The sequence below is a fragment of the Drosophila gunungcola genome, chromosome 3R (genome assembly GCF_025200985.1).
Source record: "Drosophila gunungcola strain Sukarami chromosome 3R, Dgunungcola_SK_2, whole genome shotgun sequence".
Lineage (NCBI taxonomy): Eukaryota > Metazoa > Arthropoda > Insecta > Diptera > Drosophilidae > Drosophila > Drosophila gunungcola.
The window spans coordinates 22324559-22343240 of NC_069139.1; the positions used below are offsets into that span (position 1 = coordinate 22324559).

The 18682-nt window shown below is 42.6% G+C and overlaps 3 protein-coding genes across 7 annotated transcripts; all 3 read left to right on the forward strand.

The window, feature by feature from the left end:
• Positions 1-1117: 1117 nt before the first annotated feature.
• LOC128264852 (titin homolog) lies at positions 1118-6413 on the forward strand. The gene is made up of 3 exons (XM_053000570.1): positions 1118-1516; positions 4272-4607; positions 4665-6413. Exons 1-3 carry the CDS (start codon positions 1390-1392, stop codon positions 6107-6109), a joined length of 1908 nt encoding a protein of 635 aa, XP_052856530.1. The 5' UTR covers positions 1118-1389; the 3' UTR covers positions 6110-6413.
• A 110-nt stretch (positions 6414-6523) lies between these two features.
• Positions 6524-8577, forward strand: LOC128252391 (uncharacterized). The gene is made up of 4 exons (XM_052980067.1): positions 6524-7083; positions 7157-7790; positions 7846-8494; positions 8573-8577. Exons 1-4 carry the CDS (start codon positions 7019-7021, stop codon positions 8575-8577), a joined length of 1353 nt encoding a protein of 450 aa, XP_052836027.1. The 5' UTR covers positions 6524-7018.
• Positions 8578-10408: 1831 nt separating this feature from the next.
• Positions 10409-17742, forward strand: LOC128265612 (uncharacterized). Of its 5 annotated transcripts, XM_053001786.1 has the most exons (9): positions 10418-10514; positions 12107-12233; positions 12437-12611; positions 13798-13871; positions 13930-14604; positions 15389-15501; positions 15559-16271; positions 16332-16400; positions 16971-17742. In XM_053001786.1, the coding sequence occupies exons 3-9, from the start codon at positions 12563-12565 to the stop codon at positions 17390-17392; spliced, it is 2115 nt and encodes a 704-aa protein (XP_052857746.1). In that variant the 5' UTR covers positions 10418-10514; positions 12107-12233; positions 12437-12562; the 3' UTR covers positions 17393-17742. The 5 variants fall into 5 exon arrangements, with proteins under 5 accessions (XP_052857737.1, XP_052857746.1, XP_052857754.1 ...); XM_053001777.1 differs by lacking the exon at positions 12107-12233 and having other exon boundaries at positions 10409-10514; XM_053001794.1 differs by lacking the exon at positions 12107-12233 and having other exon boundaries at positions 10432-10495.
• Positions 17743-18682: the final 940 nt, after the last annotated feature.

The window sequence follows — 18682 nt, forward strand, 5'->3', positions numbered from 1 at the left end:
CACCTTAAACACTTACAACTCTTTGAGTCTTTTGTGAACATTTTTATTTGCTAGAATGGATAACATATTAAAATCTACATATCTTATGGGTTCTATGCTAGTTAGAGCCAAGATATTGTGGTATTAGATCATATTAAATTACAATATCGTATTATACCAATCAGTTGTAATTAGAATAGTTATTTTTTTATTATTTTAAACGTAAATTAATAGTTTTTTCTGTATAAAACAAGAACGAGGTAATAGCATGCAAAGAAAAATTAAAATAAAAAGTATTTTATAACAAAAGATTATTAAAACACTTATACTTCTGATTATCTTATATTTGGAAAAAAGCTGATTAACTTCTATCCAAAGTACTTGACCCATTATGCCTGGGTGATCTTATCATTTCCCCTTAAAACTCTATTTCCTTTACTGCCCCAATTATATTGCCCATCTTGATTGCATGTGATATCAAATATTTGGTCAGCCTGGCCTGCTCGACCCTTATTGTTTCTGCCCTCTTTTGTTGTATTGGAGCTCTTGTATTGTACCAAATAAACAATAACATAAGAGTGCTGGGCCGAGGGCAGTGGGATGGGTATGGGTATGGGATGGACAACAGGGCCTTAGGTAGAACCGACTGGTCCAAGTCTGGTTGAGGACGGGGGGCCAAAGAACGCCTGCGAGCGAATTGGCTGCCAACCACTTCGATGGCGATGACGCTGAGGAAGTGAAGTGCTGGCCACAGCCGGGCCAAAATGTTGGTTTAGTTCTCTGTGGTTTTGGGGCCGGCGCTAGGCACTTGCACTTATCAGGGGGGGTTTTTTTTTTTATTATTGGGGCTTACTTGCAGCAGAAGCCGCCTGCCTGCCAGGCCCTATTATTGCCCGAGAGCAAATAAACGCAGGCCAGGCAAACGGCATGATGGATCTAACAGCAGGGGTAGGGTAGGGGCAAGTAGGTAGAGGAGGGAAAGGGCAGGGGCCGACGTCGTCATCGATATACTACCGCAGCACATGCATTGCCTGCCACAGCAGCAACAACAGCAACAGCAGCAGCAGCAGCAGCAGCAGCAACAACAGCAACAGCAGCAGCAGCAGAAACGACGGCAGCAACACAAAATTCCAGAGCGCACGCGTTCTCAACTTTAGTTCTTTGCGAGTGGCCAACGCGTTCGGTCGTCGTGCGTGGTCGTCTGGAAAAAAAGAAACCCCTGAAACCGGAGCCTGCAATCGAAGTTATAGCAACAGCTGAACGTCTCCAGAACCATTGCAGCTGTATAGTGCTATTTATCTGTGTCTGTGCGCATCCCGTCTTTGTTTGTGTGTGAGTGTGTGCGTGTTGGCCAGTTGATTTCGGGCCCGTCAAACTGGGAGCGACAACCTAATCAATCAGTCACTCAATATGGCCAGTATTTGTAAGATCCGCGGCAGCTGCTCCTCCAGAAACAGGCTGCATCTTCAACTGGGCTGGCCGCTCCTCGTGATCGCCTGCTGCCTGCTGGCTTCAACTTCGTGCTCGGCTCAGTCAAGTGAGTATAACGCAGAAAACACGCCAGCTATAGAGCTGTAGATGGGATGGGATGGGATTGGATGGGATGGGGCTGCTTTGTCGTCTCCATCATCATGATTGTCGTAATCACTTGCAACGGCTGCTGCGGTCGCATCAGGCCTTTGACTTATATATCTGGAGGGGAGCTACTTCATCTGCCTGTCTTCAGTTTGTAGCGATTTTTCTCGTTTGCTGCGCTTTCTGCGATTCGGCTTGGCATAATTCAAAACAGGCGTAATTATGCCACTGCCGCGGAAGGGGAGACCACAGTCACAGCCCCTTCACGGCTCTCTCCTCCAAACACAAACGGTGGCACTTGGGTGTCATATAAATGATCCCACTCTGCCCCCCGCCACAGCTGCAAAGCATGCTTGCCGGCAGCGTGCGAAAGTTCAATAATGTTTGGTAACAGGCCAATTGAGGCGGTCGTCGCAGTTAAAATTGAAGATAGCGACTGATAATTCGGGGGAGAGTTTAATGGCAGTGGGTTCCCAGTAATCGGGGTGAACAAACCCATATCACTTTGTGAAATTATCAACGGATGGACCCTGCACCCAGTTTTAAGGATCATTGATCAACGATCATGTGGCATGTTGCCTTGTTGCCTTGTGTTAGACATGTAATTTCTCTCACTTAATCACCAAAAACACATAATTCCTAACACACGCACCCATACCCCAGAAAGAAAAAAGGGACTGACAGCTGACACTGGCCTGGTTTGGGCCACTAAGGCATTTGTATCTGTATCTGCATCTACATCTGCAACTGCAACTGCGGCATGCTGCGTAGCCAACCCGAAAGAAAATCGATTTATTCTTGTTGTTTCATTTTCTTTAAATGCCATTTTCCTCATTTGGCTGCCTCTTTGTTTTCGTTTGAGCGGCATGCTTTGTCCCATTTTAAGACCCTAAGACAGCCTCTCGGACGCTTTGCTATTTGTTGTTCTTTGGCATTCGTTCCCAAGGGATTGGGATCGGGAAATAGAATTGGGCATGGGCATGGGCATGGGTATATCTCATGCAGAGCATCTAATAATTCCGCTTTTCCACGAACCCAGTTGCATCTTCTTGGGGGCAGGGAAGGGATTGCTGGATGTCCCCTCATAAATAAGTCAGCTACTTTATAGGCACACAATGCGACAGGCGACTGGGCGGGTTGCCCGGTCTCGTTGGTGTGTTTATTTGGTTACTAATTTGGGATTCCTCGGTTTGTTTTGTTGTGTGTGCTGTGTGTGTCCGGAATTTTAATCACTTGGAAGCATTTTGAGTAATGGGGCGCGGGCGAACGTCCCCGGAGGAGAATTCGGGTTGATCAGGTCGCGTTTTTGGCCACCAAGCAGAGGCCCAGTTGTGAATGAATGTGTGAGAAAATGTGCACTGATGACAGCGATGATAGCCGCCGTGTGGCTAGATGTGGCCATGAATGGGCCGTATCGATGTTGCCTGCCGACAGACAGACAGACAGACAAAAGTCCGTCCAGATGCCAATCGGGGCCATAAAGAACGCGTGGAAAAGGCCTAATGGCACTCGTGTGGAATATGGCTGTAATATTTGTTTATTAGTGCGTTAAATGGGAAGTTTATCAATGTAGCGGTCCGTCTATAAACATCGTTTGAGAATACATTTTATTAATTTCCGAATTTCCGCCTTCAAATGCATTCTTATTTTATTTTCGGGGAAAGTTAGGGAGCAGCTTTTAATATTTTCCGGACCTATTTCCATTTCTGGTTAAGCACTTGCGACGTGTTCTCAATATCTGGGGAGAAAGCCGAGCCTAGTCATCGTTGTAGAGTTGGGCTATCAATAATTTTAAAACTCTGAAACCACAATGCTCACAAAATGATGATAATAAAAAAACCAGGACAAATCAAGTGTCGAATTATTTTCAATATAAGATTTGATTTATAATCCCATCCCTAGAATTTAATATTAATCAATTGCGATAGTCTATACAACATTTTATGAATGTATAATAAATCAGAACATACATATTTACGGGCAAATTAAAAAATGTAGAAAAAATGGTTGTAGATAATGTCCTCAATATCCATTTTGGGACAAAGTTTCCTAGTTGCAAGACAATTAAAATACATAAAAATAAAATTATCTTTAAGCCGAAACTAAAACCTACAAATGACAGTTAATTCTACAAACATTTTTGCCGTTTATGATATGTTTTTAGAAGCGGTTAGTGGGAAATGGGAGCAATTTTAAAAAAATTAGAGATTTGACAAGACATTCTGAAAACTTGTACAATGATTCAAGCTCATTGAAGTAATTCCAATTAGATGTGCTAAAAAATTCCTAATTATATTCATAACTATTCCGCGCAACCTGTTGGTGATAAAAAGAGCACTCAAATAGCATAGAAAATTATAAATGATTCGTGGTCATTGTTGGCTCTACAAATTCTGATTTTTGAATCATTTCTAAAATGTTGTAATTGGTTTTATACAATTTTACGTTTGTGCTGTATTTATGTATGTAAAACAAAATTAAAATTATTATTTAAAGAAAAAACAGTTCAGTAAATTGTTTACATATTTATATGAGGGTGTGTCAAAAGCCTCTTCTACATTTTACTTTTCGATTTTACATTACGTTTACAAATGGTTTGTGAATTGACTAAAGTGTTGCCCTATTCATGGTATAATTTAAAGATTTAAAATTTAAATTACATTAAACTGACATATTTATTATAATTTCTTTCTCTTCTTCCCTTCTCTTCTTTATAGTCGAGTCAACGACCTTGCCTCCGGATGTGGATGAAGGCACCACCTTACTTCCTATTCTGTTGGAAGAGAGTTCATCTACGCCGGAACCAACGATTCAGAATGTCACTACCACTACTCCTGTTCAGATTATAGAGGATGCCAAAGTTGAGCAGGCTATTTTGTCTGATCCTGTTGAGGCCACGGACAACTTTGTATCGGTCTACGGCGGGAACCTGGAGCAGGATATCAAGAACGACGTCAACAGCGAGGTGGAAGACGCACCTTCTCCCGTGGAACCTATTATCGAAGATGTTCAAAAGGCCGCGGAAGCCGTACTTGAAAATCAAGGGAGTGAGGGTAAGTTATAATATCTGTATAAGCTTTAAGTCAATCTAATTTCGTTAATTTCCACAGCTGCAGTCCAAACTGCTCGCGAACCAAAAACCCTTGATGTTGAAGAGGATAACAAGCCAATCCAAGACGAGGATTCGGAGCCGGAGGACCAAGCGGAACCAGAGGCAGTAACAGACAACATTGCCGGGTCCAGTGAGCAGGTGGAAAGCCGCAGCAGACCGCTGCCCAGCGTGACCAGTGACCTGGTTTCCGTGATCCTCAACGAAGATCGAGCCATCACCGAGCAGCCAATCACGAAGACCAATCTTTTGGCCCTGGAGCAGGAGCACGAGGAGTTCGAGGGCGAGAACAGCACTCCGGAGCCAATCTACGAGGAACCCAAGCACCAAGTGACCAAGAAACAGGGCGTGGTTGACCCCCTGCCCATTGAAGTGGCCCCGGAAGTGGCTGAAGAACCAGAGATTGACCAAGTGGCTCCGGAAGTGGCTGAGGATCCAAAGACTGTCCGTATGGATAGGCAATTTAAGGAGCCCAACGACAACCAAAATGATATCGATGACAACACTATTGAAGGCGACGAGGCTCCAACCAAGACTTCGACTACAGCAGCTCCTTTGGTCAGCGCTGAACCCACTAAATCAGTTCCTGAGCTGAAAGCAGAGATCGAGAAGGAAGCAGAAGCTGAGGCCAAGGCGGAAATCGAGGCTGAAGTGGAGGGCAACACTACTTCGGAAGAGAGTGTGGTGGAGGCCGTAGATCCAAATGATGCGAAACCTGAAGAGGAGGCTGCCACAGAAGTTGCCAGGATAGGCGAAGAGGAAATAAACGAAGAAGCTTTAGAGCAACAAACTGATCAGAGGGAACCCACTGCCACAGAAGTGGCCAAGACAAGCGTTGAGCAACCAAAGGAGGAAGTTGCAGATCAACAAATCGATCAGAAGGCAACCACTAACCAGGAATCTTCAGAGCCAAACTCCACAGAGAAACCACTGAAAGTAGAGGGCTCCCTAAATGAAGATGGTGAATCTGTAGAAGAGAAAGAAAGCTTAGAATCAGAGGAGAAACAAACCGAACGAACGGAAATAGATGACCATTCCTCGGAGGAGGAGAAAGAGGAGCCGGTTGGGGGTGAGGCCAAGTCCTCTTCGGATGATAGTACTGCCACTCCGCTGGTCTCATATCCGCCGCACGATGCTGGCCAGACCTTCGATAGCAACTCGGCCGACGAGCATTCGGCCCAGCTCTCGGGACCCTCCAACTACCGATCCACCCTGATCATAGCCCTGTGCTCCGGCACCGCGGTGATCTTCATCGTGGCCTCACTGGTGATCTTCGTGGTCTCCTTCCAGCGCCAGCACGGCACTCTGGACATCGAGATGCAGGAACAGCGCCTGGGCAAGGACGTCCAGGACGAGGACAATGCCCAGATGAAGCTGCTCGACGTGGATCTCTCGTCGCCCGTCATTCTGCCCATGGGCAACGAGGAGACCGACGAATGCCTGTAGACTCTCTCAGCACCAAGAGCATCTTGGTGCCCTGTACATATTTATTAACTCTGAGATTGAGAAGAGGACTTCATTTTGGTTTCTAAATTGTTGACTGAGAGCAGCTGAAAGCAAATCAAACGAAATATCGAATCAAATCGAAACGAAATCATTTGCCATACTGTTTAATTTTAAATACACGTTAGACCCTAAGATTTTGCAAAAGTTCGACAAAATATTTATATTTAGACACTTTTTTTAGAGCTAAGCGCACATTTTAATTGAGTCTGATGAGAAGTCAGAATAAATATTTTCGATTGGTCAATTTATAGAGTATCTTTGGGAATGTTTTTAAAGCCGCGCTGCATACTTTCTGGCTTGGATGGGGAAGTTTTCAGCTTGACGTCAACTGGAACTTTTTAATTCAGAATTATACCAGAACAAGATAGTCCAGATCATGCTTTAATTGATTCTTATTTAGATATTTTTACACTTTAAAAGTTATAAAACAAATTGAAATTGATGATCAGGATAAAAAGGATACACTAGGTCACCAAAAAAATGCATTATTCTGCTTCAGATCTTCAGATATCCAAAATGGCATTAGAATTTGATTGATTTTTTAAAGCTTCAAAAAGAAAATTTCGACTCTATTCTCGGTTTTTTGTGAATAAAATAATTAACCAAAAATTTGTTGAACAATGGGAGTTACTTATAACAAGAATGGATTAGTTGTTTACCAGTTAACATGATTTTTCTTCTTAAGAAAATAATTATTTAAAATGTTGTTTTTATAATTTATAAAAAGCATTGAGCTTTTCCAACTCTGTAACCGATTTGAGATCCTAAATTTCATACATAGTGAGTCATGCACTGTACTTCCCACATATTAGAAAAAATTCCTTTCTATTAAGAACTAAAGCTTTAAGGATGGATAAACACCGCCCCTATTTAACTAAGGGTTCAACCCAACCAAACCCAGCATCGTTTTCGAAGTAAGATAGTTATATCTGTTAGCAACTGAAAATGGTTTGTTATTAAACATTAATTTTTTATGGTATTGCGAAGGAGGCTTCATGGGGCGTTTGAGTTGTTTGCAAGAGGAGCAACCCGGTTAATTGATTATGATGAGCAGAAAGCAGGAAAAAACGATATTCTTGTACTGGGACACTCTAAGCCGCCTCTGGATGTTTTGATGGAGCATGTTCAGTCGAATAAGTATGCAGATGTGGCCGTCACCGTCAAGGGCCATTCGTTCATTTGCCACTCCCTTGTACTTTGTATTTACTCAAAGCGGATGGTAAAAGAATTGGACAGTAACTGCATGTTTATTAACACGCCGCAGCTGACCGCAAAGGGTTTTAGCGAGGCCTACCAATGGATGGTTTCCGAACATGCCGACTTGGACCCCTCTAACTTCATCGACGTCATGAGAGCTGCGTATTATCTGAAAATCCCTGATTTGATCGACAGTTGCTGGCAAATTCTGAATAGTGAGCTGTTTGACGAGTTCTCAGCCTTTGGCTTGATGTACCAAGGACGCAATGCCCACGAACTAGCGAAAATTCACGACCTGCTGGCAGGACGCCTCTCCAAATCAATGTTGAGAGTGGCCTCAAGCCGGGAATTTCTGGGCCTCAGTGAACGGCAGGTGTGCGGCATACTGCAATCAAATAGCCTGGCAGTCAACTCGGAAATGGAGGTAGTCCTTTTTAACTCATATACTTAGTAAATACTAAATACTGTTTTTTATGCAGGTTCTGTACAGCGCATTGATGTGGCTCAATCATTTATGGCCAAAGCGCAGTTCGAGCACTCATAAAATTTTAAAAAACATTCGTTTCGGTTACTTGCCACCCACAATGTTAAGCAAGTTTAAGTCCCGGGAACGAAACAAAGTAGGTTCTTTCGGACCAATTCTGAATGTGTTTGCTCAGCTACCCGGTCTTACACGCCTCATTCAGGATGGAGTGTTCTACAGCAGTTTAATAATGACCTCCCACAAAGACTCCAAATATCTTCTAGAAAGCATAGAGTATAACCAGTTGAAGCTGATCAACCCTCGCAAATGGGTACGTGATAGTAAATGTGGATACCACCATGTCGTAAGCCCGTTGTGCCCAAATATGCGTTACATATCATTTCAACAATTTAAAGAGTACCTGTATCAGCTGCAGATCGCCGATCGTTATTTTGACCAATTCATGTCATATGCAGAAGACATAAAAGATGGTAAAGAAGTTTCTGATTTGCAGGATAAGCAAAATGTGAATGAAAAACTGCTACATTCAAGATTATCAGAGCTGAGCCTGTCGCAATACGTACTACTGGTGAAAAACAACTTTAGCCAGTTTACAAAAAGTAAGAAAAAAGAAAACAAAATGAAAAATAAAGTTGTAAGATTTACTGAAAAAAAATGAAAATGTAAATTAATACCTTATATAATAAAATCTCAATTAATATTTAATTATGATCTACAAGTAGACTAGGGGGCTAGTTTACTTAAAACCATGAACCGATCAAAAATATATATTTATGAATTGTTGACAAAATTGACCTAAAAAATGTTTACAACAAACTAAAATACTCAAAATTGGAGAATAAATTCGAATTTTAAAAAGTATATTTGTTTAGTCCTTTTTTTTGTCACAAAACATGGTATAAGGAATTTTCTATAATATTGTAACGTCATTGAGAGGTGTTTCTTTCCATGAAATTCTGCCACATGGTTGATTCGATGAGATCTTTGGCGAGCCTCAGCACTGAAATTACTAATCATATCATACTTATCTGTGTAGCAAAGTTATGGTGTTGTATATTAAACCCAAAATGAAATTAGCTCGACACAGTTCGAGATTTAAGAAAAATTACGGCGGCTTAGAAGCGCTTTGTCTGTTAACAAAACATGTACATATTCTCTGCATTTTAGCAAGGGTTTGGCTGAGTAAACGTGGTTTAAAGTGATAGGCATTTGTTGTTTAGGTGGTAAATAAAATGTGCAGAAGGATTTATGTCGGAACCGCTAACATAGTTGATTGAAGCCCCAAAAAACAAGTTTCTTTTGCTAGTTGAGCGTCACTCACACAGTATAATCATTCAGATAGCTACTAACCGCAGTTAAGGTATAAATAACCATCGGAAAACTGTTGCATTATGCATTAGTGATATATATTATTTGTGTATAAGCAAAAGCGTTATTGTTGTCATGCCAAAGCACAGTCAAGATTAGACTTGGTAAAGGTTAACCAGAAATGATTTACTGGAGAAGTACATACAAGTCACTCACCCAGGGCAACCGTACGCCTAATTGCTTGTCAGGCGTATTGATCAAAAGCTCATTTGCCACTTGGTCAGTGCGGGCGGCAGGCTTCAAAGTCGATTCTTAATTAGTTAATAATAAATCGAGAGCGGGCCGATCCGAACGCCGAGTGGCAGAGAGCGGCTAGATTGCCGCGAGCTTGCAACATAATAAATAAGAGCATGTTGAACTCCCACCCGCCAGTCGGCACTCCCATAATTTAAGAAGGCAAATGCTCCGCTTTTCATCGGAAAACTGAGTGCCTGTCTCTGTGTAAATGAGCTTAATGAGCAGAGTATTTCACTCTGCTTGCTGCGTGGCCGAATGAAATAAACAAAACGATTTTGAGATTAAGAGCTCGTCCAATCGGATATATATTTGTTTACGCGGCATTATGCAAGAGGGCCCGCACAGTGGTCTTCGGTTTCTGCCGCCCCGCCACTAGACAATCAATTTAAAAGCAATAAAATACCAATTGACAGCATCGTTTTCTCGATTCCCGCGAAGTCAATTGCAAAACTCAAACTGGAGCTCGAACTCCATGGAGCTCAAATCGGAAACGACGTCATTGTCTGCTCGACTTGGCGCGCTGAAATGTAAGCCGCACAAAGTTGCCACAAGTCCATTGTTATGGCCGGGATCGGGATTATGTTGCAGTTGCCGTTGCAATTGCAGTTGCAGTTGCAGTCCACGGACGAGCGACCACTGTGCTGCAGCGATAGAGAAGAGGAGACTTTTCCCATTTTCTTCCGGCGTGTTTTCTGTCTGGCGAGCGTCTAAGCGTCTAAAGCTCCCGCTCACGCGCCTTTCGCTCAGCTGTTCCGCTTTTCCTTTGCCGCCGCCAAGCCATTATTTTCCCGATTAAACAGTCTATGCATGCATGCCCTCTCTCTCACACTCTCTCTCTCTCTCTCTCTCTCTCTATTGCTCGCCTGCTCACTCGCTCGCGCTGTGGGTGTGTGCCAGCAGCGCTTTTTCATCTGCCACACATTTGGAAAAAACAAAATAGCAACATCAAAAAGTTTTTCAGTTTGCTTGTTGCTTTACACGCGTGCGGTTCGCTTGGATTCGCTTCTCCTTCGGTTAATAAAGTAAAAAAGAGTGAGAGTGTATGTGAAGCCGCCAAAGGTAGATAGATTCTGAAATTCTGAAATTCCGCTGCTATTTCGGACGGCTGTGCAAACTTAGTGATATACGCTGCGTATACGCAACGCTGTCAGCACGTCACCCATACGCGCAGTGGGCCACGAAGTGTGTGCAGTGTGAAATATTCTTTTGAAATGGGTTTCTGGCGCTCGGTGACGCTCAAGGTGGCGCATTGGCGCAAAATTCAATTCAATTTTGATAGCCCCCACCCTGACATATAGCCCACTAAAACAGCACAAACAGCCCGATCTATGTGTATGCTGGCGGGGGGTGCTTGTATTTTTTTTTTTTGGCAACACCGCCCAACCAGGTTCCCTGTGTGAGTCAGCGGCTTCTTGCCGTGACCGCGACGGCAGTGAAACCGAATTGAAAGGCGGTGCATTTGTTTGGCGGCGATGAGATGAAAACAAATGAGACCACCTCGCTCCCAATTCACAAATGTTACCCAATTAGAAGCGTAAACAAAAGGCCGAATATAACTCGCGGGCAGGTGTTGCATCCAGATCCAGTTTTTATTTTTTCGCAGCGCCACCAGAACAGCACCAGTGATATAACAGAGATCTGAGTTGCCAGTTGGCACTGGGCGCACATTATTATGGGCCCTATTCCGAATCCACTCTGTCATTTGCGACTTGGCAGCATGCTGCAGCACTGCACATGCAAATAGATACACAAGCACTGCGATAACTAGAGCATCATCTTGTTTTGGTGCCAAAGTCAAGCGTATAATTGCCAGCCGGAGGCGGATTACAGGGACACTTGCCACTTTCACAGCGCCGCTCAATGTTCAATACTCGGCGCCCACGAGTTGGCGAATTTGCTTAGCTTTTATTTAATGCTATTATTTCCGATGCCTTTCAATGGCCTTTCGCAAGCCATATTCATTGCGATGGCTGGGCTGTGCCATTTGTGAATGGGATGTGGGGCGTTTGATTCGCCATATCTGTCGCCAATACCACGACAATGAAAAGGCAGCGCGAACAATGGTAGCAGCAACAAATTACCTCTAATGGTCGAGTAACGCCCAGGCGGCTAAATTGTTTTTCAAATCGCTCAATTGGAAATGAAATAAGTGAAACGACATGGAAATAAAAACTATTTCTTGGTCACTTGCAAATATGTTAATGAAAATAGCTTTGCCAAGCAATTGAGCAAACAAATAAAGTTTTTTTTTGATTGACAGCTTAGCAAAATTTTGGGATATTCCTCAATCGCTTTCAATTTGTGTGCCATCTGCGCGATCGTCAACCAGTTTCGAACCACTGCCCTTTGAGGTGCTCAATAAGGGAACATGGGAAATCGCACCCACACTTTCTGGTTTTAGCTGCTCATTTCCAGCATGATATGTCTGATTCGTTCGGGTCGGGCTTTAGCTTAACGCATGGCTAATTAAATCAGCAATTATACATTTTGTTTGGCTATAGAACACAAGCCGAAACAGAATAGTTGCCAAATTGGTGATCTCCAAAAAAGCCAAAAACCTAATTCAAAAGCGGCCCGCGAGTAGCGGAAGTTATAAATTCCTAAGCGGGCTGATATCATGGCTATTTATACGTACTATGTGTCGCCGGCAGATGAGTTATTACCCCAGGGACTAGAAGTTGGTCAGACAGTGCACGGCATATCAATTAGAAGAAAGCGCTGGGTGAGGCCATCACCCTTTGGATTGGCACATGCGACTCCGCCCCGGACAGCAAATAGGTATAGATATAGGTGCAACATGTGCCACGTTTCACGTTCCACGTTCCGGTCATTAACCGGAAAAGTGCATCGCTCAGGAAAATACCCATTAAAGATGTCTTAACATTTAGCACCAACCCCCTTCCCCCCTTCGCGCCGATCGTCCACTTACTCAGATCATTAATTGCAACCGTTTGATTTGTTTACTCCCAAAAAAAAAAAAGAAAAGAAAGAAACTCAGAAAATTCGCAAAAGTACAGAAGGCAGGAAGAGCCAATTCGGGCAAACACAAACAGTTCGCTCGCTTTCGGCTAGTACATCGCGGGAAATTTTAAGTGCAAATAAAAACAATGACGACAGCCAAATGGATTTGGCGCTTGGCGCTGAGCATCTTGCTGGGTGAGTACGACCACCTATTACTATGTTATTTAAAGGCAGGCCAAGATGCTGATTTTATGGACTTTTGATCGATTTATCGGTATTTTTGGCCAGCTGTGTAAACGAAGAACGTTTCGCACATGGCCCTAGGAACTTGAATGCCTTCTAACCCCCCGCCATTGCGGCCTTCGATTAGAATTCCACACAGTGCGTCACGAAAGTATGCGATCGCCAAATCTCTGGCCAAATGGCATAATGTTTATTTTTACAACTGCAAAGTCAGCTGTGTCAGCTGGATGTTTGCCCGTCATTTCATTTATGTGGTTTCTTTTAAATCACATCAACTTAAATTCGAAGAGCTGAGTATGTGGCTGTTAACAAGAAAATGAATTCCCTAATATTTTTACTTAAACAAAAGTCGAATGATAAACAAGAAAATAATTTGATCAAGTCGAAGCTACAATACTCTTGAAAGAATTTTATTGTAATTGAAAACTATAAAGTACAAATATTCAAAGGTCTCTTAATAACATTTCATCTTTTATTAGTTTATGTGGCCAGATGTATTCCAAAACATTTATGCCTACCAATGAATGTGTGTGTGTTTTTTTTTGGCCTACCATGTCGCCGGTTTTGCCGAAATAAATCAATTCATATATACCCATGCCTCGGTCCTTGTGGTAAACATTCGCATCTGTTATTTTTTGATTATTTTCACAAGACTTTGACAAATCGTGCTTGAAAAGCTAGCCAAAATGCTGACACTCATTCACTCACTTGTCTCGATGCTGTGACATCCCAATCGCTATGCTATATGGTTCAATCAGATGCCCACGCCAAATGGAGCTGACTTCCATTACGCATACGCAGCGTTGACTCAACTTGGGCGGTAGGTGGAAGCAGGTGGTCCATTGAAAGTGAAATTCAAACGAATTCTCAGCCTGTCACTGGGGCGAATATGTGGTAAAAGTCTTGCAAATGAGGAGACCGCGTCGCATGGCCGTTTAACGAGCGTGGGAAATTTGTACGGCTACCGTGACGCACTTGATGCTATTTTCGGACCACTAGTTTGGCCATTAATAAATAAGCATAACGAATTCGCATACTAATGGCCGCAATTTAAATTTTATTTATCAACATCTTTTACGACCTGCAAATATTTCGTTTCGTTTCGTTTTTTATGGCCTTGCTGGATTGTTGTATGCAGTGGTGGGCTTCGTGGCCGCGGAGAAGCCTAAAGGCTATCACCGGGAGATCTGCCAGTACCGCAAGGGCAAACATGTGAGTGTGGATGCCCTGAGTATGCCAATGTCTTTATTCACCCATCCGGAACTTGCAGATCCAGCCCATGAGTGCCTATCACAATCGCCTGCTGGCGATGCGCCAGCAAATGAAGATCAGAGCCACGCTGCAGGGGCCCGAGATCCACGGCTACATACTGCCCTCCACGGACGAGCATCTCAACCAGGAGGTGGCGGTGCGTGATCAGCGCCTGAGGTACCTCTCCGGGTACAGTGGAGTGCGTGCCTTTGCAGCCGTCACCAGCAATGGAGCAGCCATCTGGCTGGAGCACCGCTATGCCCAGCAGGCGGACGGGGAGCTCGAGTGCGACTGGGAGATCTACCTGACCAGTGGCAATGTCACGGTGGCCGACTGGCTGGGCAGCCATGTGCACATCGACAAGCGGGTGGGCGCCGATCCGCACCTGGTGCCCCACTCCCTGTGGATGCAGTGGGAGCGCGAGCTGGACGACAAGTTCCTCAAGCTGGTCAAGATCAACACCAATCTGGTGGACCACATTTGGGGCCACGAGCGACCGGAGGCGCCCAAGAACCAGGTGATTCAGGTGCACTCGAAGCAGTTCGCCGGCGAGTATTGGCAGGACAAGGTCAAGGAGCTGCGGAGGCGACTGGCGCAGCTGGGCTGCGATGCCATGGTGGTCACCTCGCTCACTGAGATTGCCTATCTGCTCAATATCCGGGGTACGGATATTCCCTACACGCCGGTGGTTAAGGTGGGTTTACATTTTCTTAGGGGTTATATACTGTTAGAAAGCCTTAAAAAAACGATTTTTTTCAGAAATTTTTTGAGATAACTTTTATATTTATTGATATAAAAACTTTTTCATATAATAAGGTATCTTTTAGTTGTTTTTTAAGTATCAGGAAAAATATTTATTTGGAAAGGATCTTTAGCTGATCTCCGGGAGCTCCTCTCAAAATATTAGTTTTGCGGAGATCACTATATATCTGAACTTGATCTTCCGAAATTAAAAAAACCAACATATTTCGTTAAAGTAATGTTAAATCCAGTAATTAATCGAATAAATAAGAAAAATAAATTCTATTAACAAAAAAACGGTTTCGCAAAATAAAAAAAATATTTTTTTTTTACCAAATTTCAGATTTAAATGGTTTATAAAAAAAGGATTTTATACCGGTGAGGAAAAATTTCGATTAATTACAAATAAATACATTTAAGAAGCTCGTATTAAAGTTTGAAACTAATGGGCTAAGCCGTTTTCGAGTTATATTGGTCACCGACTTTAAAAACACCAGTTTGATACAAACGGGTTAAAAGTTTGAACTTGTACTTTTAAAAACTCTGAAACGACTTTTAAAATTTGCGTGTAACTTCGAAAATATTTACCAAAACGACATGGAATTTTCCTTGTTTATTCTTAAATATATATCATAAGGAAAATAAAATAAAAAAAAAAGAAATTCTTTTAAAAATCTAACTGTATATGCATATCCCCTTAATTTAACTTCTGTTTCTAATTTCGCTTCCTTCAACAGTCATATGCCATTGTCAGCCAGGATGACATATTCTTTTATGTGGACCACACCAAGATCAGTTTGGGTATAGACCTCCATCTGCGCACAGACTGCTTTAATGAAGATTGTGTAAAGTAAGCATATAAAAGTCTGAGCAAAGCAGTAGTAATATTACAATGTTTTCCCCACAGGATTAAGGAGTACAATCAGATCTGGAGCGACATCCGCACCTATGCTCAGATCTGGAAGCGCGTCCTGGTCTCCGCCCCTTGTGTGCAGGATCTTGGAGCCTCGGAGGCCATATACTCCTCGATGCCGGGCAAGATTGTGGTCTTCGAGATCTCGCCCATCATCTTCATGCGGGCGCAGAAGAACTCCGATGAACAGGCCGGCATGCGGAAGGCACACATCCGGGATGGGGCCGCTATTTGCGAGGCCATGAGCAACATGGAGACCAGGTTCCACACGGAGCAGTGGACCGAGGAGAAGATCAGGTACGAGGTGGAGCTGTGGCGCCTGTCGCAGAAGCACGCCAAGGGCTTGTCCCTGCGCACGGTGGTGGCCTACGGTGAGCACTCCGCCCTGCCCTACTACATCTCCAGCAACGTGACCAACATCGAGGTCTCCGACCAGAGCCTGCTGGTCATTGAGTCCGGGGGCCAGTATCTGGAGGGCACCACCGACGTGTCGCGCACCTTCATTTTTGGCGAACCCACGCACGAGATGAAGAAGGCCTACACGAATGTGCTGGCCGGAATCCTGCACCTGACGCAGCTCAAGTTCCCCGCCGACCTAAAGCCCTCCGAGGTGGACGCCCTGGTGCGCAGCATGGTGTGGAAGGAGATGACGGACTACCCGCAGGCCACGGGCCATGGCATTGGATCCTTTGGCTCCGTGGAGGAGCGTGAGTAGCAGATTGTTTTTACTGTTGGATCTTTATAAAAAAGGTTTACCCCCAAAACAGCTCCCATATCAGTTGCCTATGGCAAGAACAGCAACTTTCACTTCAAGCAGGGCTACTTCTTCTCCAGCGGTGAGTTGTTAGAGTTGTGTTTAAGGAACTGCCACTGTTTGTTTTTTGAAGGAATACATTTCTAATACAAATTTTGAAAATGTAATTTAATATAAATATTTTCCAAATAATCATTTTTCTCATATATTAATTTTTAATTTTGAATGTAAGTTTTTTTTTTTAATTTTATATATAAACAACTTCTTAAAGACAGTATTTTAAACTGAGAAATTATTTAACAATTTGTTTGAAATTTACCAAGAAAATTAATATAAATTTTGTTTAAGAAAGTAAAATTTTTTTTTTATACAAGGAAGGCTCTGTAAATAAAAGTAATTTTCACAACAATTTAAAATTTAAAGATTTAAAAAACATTTCTAACTGATTTGTACACAGTCTTGTGTATTCATGTTAAAATTATTTGATTTAAGTTACAACGTTTTGCTTAAATTTGTATGTCTATTTAGTCTGGTTGTTGTGGTTTTTAATCTTTTTACTAAACACAAATTTGAAAAAAATTCTTAAAAAATGGGAAAGAAGCAGTAATAAAACGTTTCAGTGACATTAACCCATTTCCATTTTTTTGTGTAGAGTCGGGATACTACAAGCGCGACGACTTCGGGGTCCGCCTTAAAAACGTGCTCGAGGTGGTGGACACCGGACACACGCATCCCAGCGGCGCACACTTCCTTGCATTCCAGGACGTCACGATGGTGCCCTACGAGCCCAAGTTGATCGACAGTACGCTGCTCAGTGCCGCGGAGAAGCGCCTGCTCAACGAGTACAATGCCAAGATCCGGAACGACATCGGCGACGAGCTGAAGCGACTGGGCAACATGCGCGCCTTCTACTGGATGATGAACCAGACGCGCCACATCCGGGAGTATCTGCCGGAGGACGAATACCGCTCGGCGACGGGCGGAGGAAGTGGTGGCTCCACCACGGGGCCTCTGTTACTCCTAGGTCTATCGATGATCGCCCTGTCTGCGATGCTACTACCTACGCGATCTTAGGAGCCTGTAATTCTGTAATTATCTAGACTTAGTTAGCTATGCAAATTTAAAGAGAGAATCCGGGACTAACATGAAATCGAACCAATCAATAACTGCAACTGTTAGTATTTTAGTAACGTCATTTGGCCCCAAACAACGAGGTAAATTCGAATAAAGTCGCACCCTGCCACCAAGTTCCATGTTTAGGAATAGGTACTCACTTAAACCAAATACGTAAAACGAAGTGTATAAAATCTTTAATCGTAATCGACCAAAAATATGTTAAAACTGTTTACATTAATACCAGCATTGTCTCTATTCTTAAGAAATAACATTGTATATTTTTCTAAATATAATTTGGAAAGTACGAATTTATGGTTTTGGAAAAAAATATTATCAAGGTGTTGAATAAAAAACAAATGCCTTAGATAAATACTTATTTTACAGGGAGACGTGAGTCTCTATTTTCAGCAGCTCTACATTTTACACTAAGCTGATGTGAAGGTATCCATTTCTCTAGCATACTTTGAGGTCACACTTAAAAAACAAAACACGTAGTTTGCTAGCAGTGCTGCAACGTTGTCTTTTTTCACGACATGTCTTATAGTTTTGGACGGCCTTTGACAAAACAAAATAAACAACAATAGATATTTATTTTCCCCATATTTTTCTCATACTTACCGATGTGTTTCCCAGGGTGAGATCGACGCCTTATGTTTCTGCGACAAAGACAGAAATCTTTTTCTATTTAGTGTGGTGCCAACTGATATTTCTTTACCATTGTGCTATTTATTTCCTTAAATTCAAAATCAGTGAACGCAAATTGTCGACGGCTCTCAAAGCTTATCTGTAAACCTTTAATGTAAATAGATTACATATGATTATCAGTGTCATACCTTAAACGGGTTTTAATCGATTGCATTGAAAATATATTTGTCGACTTTAGTCAAAAAAAGAATTCATATTTTGACGAAAATCACAGGAAATCTTTGTGAAAATACCTCATTTAATCTGTCTCAAACTGAGCGTATTCGGGGTGTGGTCCTTACGTAAATACCTTATATGTTGTTATTTTAGATATTGTCTTCGGTAGTTTGCGGTTAACATCATAGGGCATCAAAGGGTAATCTAAAAAAATTGAAAGGCAATGCAATTCAATTGAATAGAAGTGAAAAATTTGATTTCTGCTTTAAAAAATCATTTTGCGGTTAACTATAAATTTATCTGATTTAATGATTTGATTTATGTAAATTCGTAAAGTTTTTCTGGCCTGAAAATTTTACATAAAAACGCGATTAAACACTTACTCAA

What these genes read in the sequence shown, in the direction of transcription:
- LOC128264852 (XM_053000570.1), top strand. Translation starts at nt 1,390, where the DNA reads ATGGCCAGTATTTGTAAGATCCGCGGCAGCTGCTCCTCCAGAAACAGG. An exon ending in TTCGTGCTCGGCTCAGTCAA is followed by an intron (nt 1,517 to 4,271) that starts GTGAGTATAACG and finishes TCTTCTTTATAG; the next exon opens with TCGAGTCAACGACCTTGCCT. An exon ending in TGAAAATCAAGGGAGTGAGG is followed by an intron (nt 4,608 to 4,664) that starts GTAAGTTATAAT and finishes TAATTTCCACAG; the next exon opens with CTGCAGTCCAAACTGCTCGC.
- LOC128252391 (XM_052980067.1), top strand. Translation starts at nt 7,019, where the DNA reads ATGGATAAACACCGCCCCTATTTAACTAAGGGTTCAACCCAACCAAAC. An exon ending in AACCCAGCATCGTTTTCGAA is followed by an intron (nt 7,084 to 7,156) that starts GTAAGATAGTTA and finishes GGTATTGCGAAG; the next exon opens with GAGGCTTCATGGGGCGTTTG. An exon ending in CAGTCAACTCGGAAATGGAG is followed by an intron (nt 7,791 to 7,845) that starts GTAGTCCTTTTT and finishes TTTTTTATGCAG; the next exon opens with GTTCTGTACAGCGCATTGAT.
- LOC128265612 (XM_053001777.1), top strand. Translation starts at nt 12,563, where the DNA reads ATGACGACAGCCAAATGGATTTGGCGCTTGGCGCTGAGCATCTTGCTG. An exon ending in AGTACCGCAAGGGCAAACAT is followed by an intron (nt 13,872 to 13,929) that starts GTGAGTGTGGAT and finishes CGGAACTTGCAG; the next exon opens with ATCCAGCCCATGAGTGCCTA. An exon ending in CTTTGGCTCCGTGGAGGAGC is followed by an intron (nt 16,272 to 16,331) that starts GTGAGTAGCAGA and finishes CCCCCAAAACAG; the next exon opens with CTCCCATATCAGTTGCCTAT.